This window comes from Entelurus aequoreus, linkage group LG01, assembly GCF_033978785.1.
Source record: "Entelurus aequoreus isolate RoL-2023_Sb linkage group LG01, RoL_Eaeq_v1.1, whole genome shotgun sequence".
NCBI lineage: Eukaryota > Metazoa > Chordata > Actinopteri > Syngnathiformes > Syngnathidae > Entelurus > Entelurus aequoreus.
The window spans coordinates 20,684,999-20,697,157 of record NC_084731.1 but is presented as its reverse complement, the minus strand read 5'-3'; the positions used below and the strand labels follow the sequence as shown (position 1 = coordinate 20,697,157).

Sequence of the window (12,159 nt, the reverse complement as noted above, 5' to 3'; positions counted from 1 at the left end):
TCATCCTGAAAAAGCCTTAAATGTCGTCTTCCTTCCCATATTCTATTTCAACCAAATTACAAATGCCCCTTTTAAGTACAAATTTAGTCAAATCTTAACCATAAAATTACAACATATCAAGAAACCTTGAGTGAATTGTGTTGTTGCCAATATAGCAATAATGGTATGAACTCGGTGATATTCAGCTTTTTAAAAGAAACTCATGTAGTATTACTTTAAGAAATGAAACTTCTGCATTCATTGCGGAAATAATGATGATTCCAGCTTGATTATTGATCAGAACACCTGCACAAGGCTCCGATGTACCGTGAATCCCTGCGTATTCTCAATTCAGCATTGACAACACCACTAATTCAACTTTTTTTAAATGTTTTGTGTCATATGATCTGTCTTCTTGTTTTGTGTTTGTTATAGTTCTCCTATGTTTAAGTCTAATTCTGTTTCAGCGCACTTTCCTTTGTTTACGTTTGGTTGCCAGGTGCGCTGAACTTACACACCAGTTTCTGTTTAGTGATCAGTGTCCCCACCTGCTGTCGCAACTAATCCAACCCTGTTTTATACCCGTCTCGCCGTTTACTCGGTGCAGGTAGAAATAGAGAGCCCCCCATTGACTCCATTATTGTGAGCTGACTTTTTATTTAGTTATTTATTTACGACTTAGAATGCATTAAAAAAGAAAAAGTATATGTGTACTTCTCCTATATATGGATTGTGAATGATAGACAGCACATTTCTTTCTACATGTCTTATTAATGTTTGCGTATTTCCAGTATGACTCATCTGGTAATGGGGTCAGAGTGCAGAAGTGGGTATTCGGAGCGGAATAGTCAAAATGGCTGACTGAATTTGTGGCATTTTGTGATGTTCAGAAGGTATTTTCACATATTTTGCGGAATTTTAAATACAATTGGATATGGTTTAATGGAGACAATGAAACACAATTAATAATTTAAAGTCAACTTGTTTTTCCACTCTACTCGTACTTTAGTGGGACCCCAAAAATATACTGAGGGACCCCATATTTATGACTTGATGGGGTCCCTGGGAAAATTCCTAGCGCCAACACTGATGGAGTATTGGTGCGTGCAAAACAGCAGCGGGCGGCTGTGGCCTGCGGGCTGCTTCTATTACTAATCAGGGCCCTGACTTTGTCACATAGGCTATAAAGCAATCAGAACGCAACATTTTGTTTTTAACTAGTGGGAAAGTCCACCCATCTGTGGTCTTTCTCTCCAAAATAGGCTGTGTTTTTGTTAAGGTTTTTCTTCTCAGAAACCCCACCCATCTCATTCATCCTATTCTGTAGTAATTTATAAATATGTGATAAGATAATAATAACATTATTAATATTTGGTTAATATTCAGGTCACGAGTTGTAAATAAAGTATTGTTTGCAGGTTTTGAATGGTTATTTAGAGAGTTTTGTGGGCAAAATAGAGAGCCATTATTGTGAGCTGACTTTTTATATAGTTATTTATTTACAACTTAGAATGCATAAAAAAAGAAAAACATATGTGTACCTATTCTGTAGTAATTTATAAATATGTGATAAGATGGAAATATCAGCATAAACATTACCTCGTAGTAATGATACGGCATAAATTACATGTTAATTTGAGGTTTAAATGGCTTTATTTAAATGTGTTTATTTGCGACTAGCCGGGATCTATTATAAACTTAAATGTATACCATACTGTATATTTAATATAAATATATTTTGATAGTAAAGCATTTCACATATTTTAAAAAAGCGGACCTGTATTCCTGCTCTGGAGTTTCATGTCTCTCTCCTTGAGTCCAGTGCAGTATAAACTATAGTTAGCTCTAGGTTATCAATGCTAAAAATACTTAGTCTGCGTTAGCACTTATAATAACAACATTATTAATATTTGGTTAATATTCAAGTCACGAGATGTAAATAAAGTATTGTTTGCGGGTTTTGAATGGTTATTTAGAGAGTTTTGTGGGCAAAATAGAGAGCCCCTATTAACTACATTATTGTGAGCGGACTTTTTGTTTATTTATTTATTTACGACTTGCATAATAAAAGAAAAAGATATGTGTACCTATTCTGTAGTAATTTATAAATATGTGATGAGATGGAAATAACAGCATAAACATTACCTCGTAGTAATATTACAGCATAAATGACATGTGCAGCATAAACTACAGTTAGCTTTCAGTTATCAATGCTAAAAATACTTAGTCTGCGTTAGCACTTATAATAACAACATTATTAAAATTTGGTTAATATTCAGGTCACGAGATGTAAATAAAGTATTGTTTGCAGGTTTTGAATGGTTATTTAGAGAGTTTTGTGGGCAAAATAGAGAGCAGAGCCCCTATTGACTCCATTATTGTGAGCAGACTTTTTATTTTCGTACTTATTTACGACTTAGGATGCATAATAAAAGAAAAATATATATGTACCTATTCTGTAGTAATTTATAAATATGTGATGAGATGGAAATAACAGCATAAACATTACATCGTAGTAATATTACAGCATAAATGACATGTGCAGCATAAACTACAGTTAGCTCTCAATTATCAATGCTAAAAATACTTGGTCTGCGTTAGCACTTATAATAACAACATTATTAATATTTGGTTAATATTCAGGTCATGAGATGTAAATAAAGTATTGTTTGCGGGTTTTGAATGGTTATTTAGAGAGTTTTGTGGGCAAAATAGAGAGCCCCTATTGACTCCATTATTGTGAGCAGACTTTTTATTTATTTATTTACGTCTTAGGATGCATAATATAAGAAAAATATATATGTACCTATTCTGTAGTAATTTATAAATATGTGATGAGATGGAAATAACAGCATAAACATTACATCGTAGTAATATTACGGCATAAATGACATGTGCAGCATAAACTACAGTTAGCTCTCAGTTATCAATGCTAAAAATACTTGGTCTGCGTTAGCACTTATAATAACAACATTATTAATATTTGGTTAATATTCAGGTCATGAGATGTAAATAAAGTATTGTTTGTGGGTTTTGAATGGTTATTTAGAGAGTTTTGTGGGCAAAATAGAGAGCAGAGCCCCTATTGACTCCATTATTGTGAGCGGACTTTTTATTTATTTACGTATTAGGATGCATAATAAAAGAAAAATATATGTGTACCTATTCTGTAGTAATTTATAAATATGTGATAAGATGGAAATAACAGCGTAAACATTACATCGTAGTAATATTCCAACATAAATTACATGTTGATTTGAGGTTTAAATGGCTAAGCGTTGCAATTCACAGGAAGGGGTTTCTCGATTACTTGTGTTTATTTGCGACTAGCAGGGATCTATTATAAACTTAAATGTATACCATACTGTATATTTAATATAAATATATTTTGATAGTAAAGCATTTCACATATTTTAAAAAAGCGGACCTGTATTCCTTCTCTGGAGTTTTCATGTCTTAAAATGTACTAAAAGTAGTGGCTGGCAATTTGTTACTCTAATAGCTTCATATTTTTCACTCCACTTTGCTTTATGCTTTTAGGGGATTTATAAAAAAAAAAGAAAGAAGAATACTGGGGAAAAAAGTTAACTATACGAAATGCTTTTATTTTGTCATTAGCCCTGTGCCTTCCATTAGCTGGAGAAAAGTGGACGCCACACCTTTCCCGAGGAAGGTGGACATGAGGAAAGCGAGCGGCGTTCTGGAAATCCCTTACTTCCAACAGGAGGATGCTGGCACGTACGAGTGTGTGGCGGAGAATTCCAGGGGAATGAACACCGTGAAAGGAAAGCTCTCGTTCTATGGTAAGTTCTCTGGCGTTCCAATGGTCCGTCAATATTTAACCTCTGCACACCACATACTGGGAACCAGTGTCCTCTGCAGTGGACATTGTGTTTTCCGTAAACGAGCGATTTATTTCCGTGATTTGTAACTCCGACAAAAGACATGAACCAAAAGGACGCTGCACTGCAAAAACTGAAATCTAAGTAAGATGAAATATCTCAAATAAGGGTGATATTTGCTTATTTTCTGTCTGATAAGATAATTCTTCTCACTAAGCAGATTTGATGTTAAGAGTGTTTTACTTGTTTTAAGTGTTTCGGTCCTAAATGATCTCAGGAAGATATTACAGCTTGTTGCTGAGATTTGATGACCTATATTGAGTAAAACATGCTTGAAACTAGAATATCAACTGTTGCAAAGCTGTATAAAAAGTATAAAACTACTTTTTTTAAGTAATAATTTCTTACTTCAAGCATGAAAAAAAAAAATCATGATTTTGACACAATTAATTGATTGATTCATTGATTGAAACTTTTATTAGTAGATTGCACAGTACAGTACATATTCAGTACAATTGACCACTAAATGGTAACACCCGAATAAGTTTTTCAACTTGTTTAAGTCAGGGTCCACTTAAATCAATTCATGGTAATTGTGTCTCATAATTAAAACAGATGACAGCCAAATGAACTTTGCTGTTTTATTTTCAATGAAACAATAGAAAATACGTACTCATATATTAGTACAGTTGGCACAGTACAGCAAACTGACAGTTGATATTTAAACATTTGACATTTCAAACCATTTTCAACAGAAATAGTTCATGCACATTCAGATAAATACCTCAAAATTACAATTAAAAAAATGTTGCACTAATTGACTGAAAGAGCACGCACTTGGCGTGATGATGTCATGTTATCGATGGAAAAATGCATTTTTAGACCATATGATTTGCATGAGCGGCTAAGAAACTTGTTGCCTTCCCATTAAGAACAATAAATTAGTTTTTAGTATAAGTTTGCTGGTTTCAAGAAATGTAATGCCGAGCGCATATCATTACGTCAAGATAACGGCACTAGCATTTACTTAATTTAAGAATATTTTTCAAAATATTGAGCAAAAAGGTCTCTTTTTTTTCTACCAAGAAAAGTGCACTTGTTATTAGTGAGTATATGCTTATTTTAAGGTATTTTTGGGTTCATTGAGGTTAGCTAATTTTACTTGTTTTGGAAAGTTTTGACAAGCCACATTTTCTTGTTCTATTGGCAGATCATTTTGCTTAGTTCAAATAAAATACCCCTAATTTTTGTATTTTTATATATTTTCTTGTTTTTGAACACTGACTTTTTGCAGTGTGGTTCTCAGGATGATATCCCTATCCGTATCTGCAGAAACCGTCGACACTCGGGTGTGTCACGAGTGTGGCTTTCATGAGAAGAGTTTCGTTTTAACCGCCCATCAAAATGATTAAAGACTGTCAGCCATGATGCCTCTAATATTTTAATCCAGATTAAAAGGGTTTATGGGGATGACGCCCAGCCCTTGCGCCCGACCTTGTTGGTGAGCTTTGTATTGGGTTCCACCAGATGGCCACATGGCTGACGTCCTTCCAACTTCACCGGAGATCAGAGCTTTTAAAATGCTCTACACGGAGACCAGTGGCACATATGTCAGGGACCTAATCTGCCCCACGGCATCTGGATTGATAGGGAGGGTGTGGGGGGGTCAGTGGATCCACTCTTGTTGCCGACAGTCCAGTTGACCACTCAGATCTGTAGGCAGTATCGTACCTGTTATCATAGTTTTATTAGTGATGCTCCCAGTGCAGGAAATATATTCTAATATGTATTCTCAGAAAATGGTCTCTTATTCAAACGACCTTCATCATTATATGCTCTCAGACTTACAAAACCCAAAACCGCTGAAGTGGGCACGTTGTGTAAATGGTAAATAAAAAGACAATACAATGATTTGCAAATCCTTTTCAACCTATATTCAATTGAATAGACTGCAAAGACAAGATACTTAACGTTCGAACTGTAAAAGTTTGTTAACCAGCTATTGCAAGGAATTTAGGGATTTCACCATCTACGGTCCGTGATATCATCAAAAGGTTCAGAGAATCTGGAGAAATCACTGCACGTAAGCAGCAAGGCTGAAAACCAACATTGAATGCCCGTGACCTTCGATCCCTCAGGCGGTACTGCATCAAAAACCGACATCAGTGTGTAAAGGATATCACCACATGGGCTCAGGAACGCTTCAGAAAACTACTATCAGTAACTACAGTTTGTCGCTACATCTGTACGTGCAAGTTAAAACTGTACTATGCAAAGCAAAAGACATTTATCAACAACACCCAGAAATGCCGCCGGCTTCGCTGGGCCCGAGCTCATCTAAGATGGACTGATGCTAAGTGGAAAAGTGTTCTGTGGTGTGACGAGTCCAAATTTCAAATAGTTTTTGGAAACTGTGGACATTGTGTCAAAGAGGAAAAGATCCATCCGGATTGTTCTAGGCGCATAGTTCAAAAGCCAGCATCTGTGATGGTATGGGGGTGTATTAGTGCCCAAGACATGGGTAACTTACACATCTGTGAAGGCACCATCAATGCTGAAAGGTACATACAGGTTTAAGAGCATCATATGTTGCCATCCAAGCAACGTTATCATGGACGCCCCTGCTTATTTCAGCAAGACAATGCCAAGCCACGTGTTACAACAGTGTGGCTTCATAGTAAAAGAGTGCGGGTACTAGACCGGCCTGCCTGTAGTTCGGACCTGTCTCCCATTGAAAATGTGTGCCGCAATATGAAGCCTAAAATACGGCAGAGACCCTCGGACTGTTGAACAACTTAAGCTGTATACATCAAGCAAGAATGGGAAAGAATTCCACCTGAAAAGCTTCAGAAATTGGTATTTTACATACAGATAATGTGTCGTGAGACATGCAAATATAAATTAAATACACAGAGGACATAAGTAAAGGAAATTAAAAGAGCCCAAATATACCTACAAACGAGGCATAATGACGCAATATGTACATACAGCTAGCCCAAATAGCATGTTAGCGTCGATTATCTCGCAGTCATGGATTGACCAAATATGCCTGAGTAGCACTCCAGCAAATCAATAAAATCTACAAAGCTCACCTTTGTGCATTCACGCACAGCATAGAACGTTTGGTGGACAAAATGAGACAAAGGAGTGGCATAGAACACATCTTTCTGTGGCAGCGTCGGAGAAAGTTGTACATGTAAACAAACTGTGATGAGTTTAAGGATCGTTGAAATTAGTAGGACAAAACGGTGCTTGCCAAATACTCTCATCAGTGAAGAATGTTTAATACAATAATAAACAGTGGGATTTCTAACAAATAGGAAGGTTTGTGTCATGTTTGTTCGACAGAAAATACTGTATATTAAAACAAAAAATATATGTTTTTCTTCATCTTTTTCAATTTTCACACATCTCTAAAAGAGGTCCAGGGAGCCTCTAGGGCAGGCCTGGGCAATTATTTTGACTCGGGGGCCAAATTTTGAGAAAAAAATGTGTCTGGGGGCCGGTATATCTATTTTTAGGAACACTAATACAAAACCTCACAATAATGTCTAAATGCTAAAAACGTTATGATAGGCCGCCATAAAAAAACGGAATGGAATTTTACATTTTTTTACTGAATGAGACACCCAGAACGTACTTGAAAATAAAGAATGTGGGATTTACAATATTAACTAAAACAAAAACAAACAAAAAAAAACAATATTAACTATGAACAATAAAACACTGAATACTGAAAACATATGAAACTGTACATGGAAAAAATCCCAGCCTTTTTCTGAGATTTTTTTTTTTAAGTACAAAAACAGGCTAAACTTCTCGCCTACTTTTTACCCTCTTTCGATTTTGTCGTTTTTTTTCCTGGTCGACCAAAACACCTCCATCTCGTTAGTAGTTGCGCCATGACTTTAGAGGCGGAATTTTCAAGAAATGTGTCCGAGACAAAATGAGCTACTATGGGACACTGTCGGGGCAAAGAACGTCGCACCCCCCTCTCGATTGACATATTTTACAATTAAGCGAAACGCAACAAAAATGCAACAAACAGCAGAATATGAACTTTGTATTAGGGCTGTGAATCTTTGGGTGTCCCACGATTCAATTCAAAATCGATTCTTGGGGTCACGATTCGATTCAGAATCGATTTTTTTTTTTAATTCAACATGATTCTAGATTCAAAAACGTTTTGTTTTTTTTGTAATTTTTTTTTGTAATTTTTTTTTTTTTAATGAAAACAATACACAACAATACCATAATAATGCAATACAATTTCAAAACAAAACCCGACCCAGCAACATTCATAATAGCAATAAACAGAGCAATTGAGGAGACACAAACATGACACGGAACAATCTAAAAGTAGTGAGACAAAAATAAATTTTATTAACAACAGTATCAATATTAGTAACAATTTCAACATAGCACAGACAAAAATTAATATTATCAACAACAGTATCAATATTAGTAACAATTTCAACATAGCAGTGATTAAAAATCCCTCATTGATATCATCATTACAAACATTAATTTTAAAAAAAAAATACAAAAAATGAACAATAGTGTCACAGTGACTTACACTTGCATCGCATCTCATAAACTAAATGTCTAATGATAATGTCAATGAGGGATTTTTAATCACTGCTATGTTGAAATTGTAACTAATATTGATACTGTTGTTGATGATATTCATTTTTGTTTCACTACTTTTGGTTTGTTCTGTGTCGTGTTTGTGTCTCCTCTCAATTGCTCTGTTTATTGCAGTTCTGAGTGTTGCTGGGTTGGGTTTGGTTTTGGAATTGGATTGCATTGTTATGGTATTGCTATGTATTGTTTTGTTGGATTGATTAATTAAAAAAATAATAATAATAATACATTTTGAAAAATTACAAAAAATTGATTTTTTAAAAATGAGAATCGATTCGGAATCGCACAACATGAGAATTGCGATTCGAATTCCAATCGATTTTTTCCAACACCCCTACTTTGTATAGTTCAAGACTTAAAGGCCTATTGAAACCCACTACTACCGACCACGCAGTCTGATAGTTAATATATCAATGATGAAATCTTAACATTGCAACACATGCCAATACGGCCGGGTTAACTTATAAAGTGACTTTTAAAACTTCCCGAGTAATATCCGGCTGAAACGTCGCGGTGTGATGACGTATGCGCGTGACGAAGTCAGAGTAACGGAAGTTATGGTACCCGTAGAATCCTATACAAAAAGCTCTGTTTTCATTTCATAATTCCACAGTATTTTGGACATCTTTTGCAATTTGTTTAATGAACAATGAAGGCTGCAAAGAAGACAGTTGTAGGTGGGATCAGTGTATTAGCAGCGGACTACAGCAACACAACCAGGAGGACTTTGTTGGAGCGCTAGCCGCGCTAGCCGCGCTAGCCGTGCCAGCCGCCGACCTCACCTTGACTTCCTACGTCTCCGGGCCGCCAAACGCATCGGGTGAAGTCCTTCGTCCTTCTGCCGATCGCTGGAACGCAGGTGAGCACGGGTGTTGATGAGTAGATGAGGGCTGGCTGGCGTAGGAGGAGAGCTAATGTTTTTAGCATAGCTCTGTGAGGTCCCGTTGCTAAGTTGCTAAGTTAGCTTCAATGGCGTCGTTAGCACAGCATTGTTAACCTTCGCCAGCCTGGAAAGCATTAACCGTGTATTTACATGTCCACGGTTTAATAGTATTGTTGATTTTCTATCTATCCTTCCTTCTATCCTTTATTTTTTTGTTTCTATATGCAGTTAAAGCACGATGCTATCACGTTAGCTCGTAGCTAAAGCATTTCGCCGATGTATTGTCGTGGAGATAAAAGGCACTGAATGTCCATTTTGCGTTCTCGACTCTCATTTTCAAGAGGATATAGTATCCGAGGTGGTTTAAAATACAAATCCGTGATCCACAATAGAAAAAGGAGAGTGTGGAATCCAATGAGCCAGCTTGTACCTAAGTTACGGTCAGAGCGAAAAAAGATACGTCCATCACTGTCTCTCAAGTCCTTCACTGTAACGTTCCTCATCTACGAATCTTTCATCCTCGCTCAAATTAATGGGGTAATCATCACTTTCTCGGTCCGAATCTCTCTCGCTCCATTGTAAACAATGGGGAATTGTGAGGAATACTAGCTCCTGTGACGTCATGCTACTTCCGGTACAGGCAAGGCTTTTTTTTATCAGCGAGCAAAAGTTGCGAACTTTATCGTCGATTTTCTCTATTAAATCCTTTCAGCAAAAATATGGCAATATCGCGAAATGATCAAGTATGACACATAGAATGGATCTGCTATTCCCGTTTAAATTTTAAAAAATCATTTCAGTAGGCCTTTAAGAGTCATTAGAAAACATCACTGCACATCATAATGGCAGCTACACTTTCCATCTTAAAGATCTAAAAAAAATATTTGGGAATGTCCGGCGGGCCAGATTGAAAAGCTTAACGGGCCGCGTGTGGCCTCCGGGCCTGAATTTGCCCAGGTCTGCTCTAGGGCGTTGCTAAAGATGCGCGCGGGTTGCTGACCCCCGTTCTATGGCATGGGTTCCTCCTAAATACTGGATGATATGATTTAATTACATTTTTATTGGAAGAATAGCCAAAATGCAATATTGTTTTACCACCTGTGTTCCAATGACGCAGGTTAATGCTCTGGAAACAACTACAAAATAGATTTTCTTCCCACCTTTATTACTGATTTTCTTCCCTTGCATCACGCTGTGTCAGCTGTCAGAGAGGATATATGTGGGCCATTAAGCACTTTGCCATTATTTACAACTTCACTGAAAGTTCCGGGTCTCTCTCCCTTTAAAAAAAACCCCGGAGTACATAGTGATCTGCAGGGGCTGCTCCTATCGAGCTGCCAGTCCTTTTTCATTTTGATGTGTTTTGTCTCCTCTTTCTTCCCTCGCAATACTGTCTGCAGCCAGGTGATAAAATCAGTAATCTTATTTTGAGCCCGCTTTGAATTAAGCTTTTGAAAGATTTGTCAGCAGCGTACGCCAATGAGGGAATCGATAAGGTATCTCGTGTGCATCCAAGTAAGCTGTAAGGGGGCGGAGAGAGTCTGGCTCTGAGACAGAGAGAAATGAACATGGTACTTTGTGGTGGGTCTAGTAGTGGGCCTGGTTCACCCACAATTTCTATTAACATTCCTAATTAAATTATCATTAGATAGATCTACAAACCCCATTTCCATATGAGTTGGGAAATTGTGTTAGATGTAAATATAAACGGAATACAATGATTTGCAAATCATTTTCAACCCATATTCAGTTGAATATGCTACAAAGACAACATATTTGATGTTCAAACTCATAAACTTTTTTTATTTTTGCAAATAATCATTAACTTTAGAATTTGATGCCAGCAACACGTGACAAAGAAGTTGGGAAAGGTGGCAATAAATACTGATCAAGTTGAGGAATGCTCATCAAACACTTATTTGGAACATCCCACAGGTGAACGGGCTAATTGGGAACAGGTGGGTGCCATGATTGGGTGTAAAAGCAGCGTCCATGAAATGATCAGTCACTCACAAACAAGGATGGGGCGAGGGTCAACACTTTGTGAACAAATGCGTGAGCAAATTGTCGAACAGTTTAAGAACAACATTTCTCAACGAGCTATTGCGAGGAATTCAGGGATTTCACCATCCACGGTCCGTAATATCATCAAAAGGTTCAGAGGATCTGGAGAAATCACTGCACGTAAGCGATGATATTACGGATCTTCGATCCCTGCATCAGAGAGTGACATCAGTGTGTAAAGGATATCACCACATGGGCTCAGAAACACTTCAGAAAACACTTTTAGTAACTACAGTCGGTCGTTACATCTGTAAGTGCAAGGTAAAACTCTACTATAGCAAATCGAAAGCCATTTATCAACAACACCCAGAAACGCTGGCGGCTTCGCTGGGCCCCAGCTCATCTAAGATGGACTGATGCAAAGTGGAAAAGTGTTCTGTGGTCTGACAAGTCCACATTTGTAATTGTTTTTGGAAACTGTGAAACTGTCCTCCAGACCAAAGAGGAAAATAACCATCCGGATTGTTATAGGCGCATAGTTGAAAAGCCAGCATCTGTGATGGTATGGGGGTGTATTAGTGCCCAAGGCATGGGTAACTTACACATCTGTGAAGGCACCATTAATGCTGAAAGGTACATACAGGTTTTGCAGCAACATATGTTGCCATCCAAGCAACGTTATCAGGGACGCCCCTGCTTATTTCAGCAAGACAATGCCAATCCACGTGTTACAACATTGGACTTCATAGTAAAAGAGTGCGGGTACTAGACTGGCCTGCCTGTAGTCCAAACCTGTCTCCCATTGAA

The 12,159-nt window shown here is 37.3% G+C and overlaps 1 protein-coding gene across 3 annotated transcripts in view; it reads left to right on the top strand.

Moving 5' to 3' along the window:
* The window catches only part of LOC133649041 (contactin-4-like), a 427,627-nt gene that overhangs the window by 269,588 nt on the left and 145,880 nt on the right, over nt 1–12,159 (top strand). For 2 of the 3 annotated variants that reach the window (XM_062045746.1, XM_062045738.1), the window contains exon 3: nt 3,598–3,782. The exons of the other annotated variant lie outside the window; for it this stretch is intronic. In XM_062045746.1, the coding sequence (XP_061901730.1) occupies nt 3,598–3,782 (185 nt within the window). The remainder of the gene's footprint in view (nt 1–3,597; nt 3,783–12,159) is intronic. 3 annotated transcript variants of the gene reach the window in all.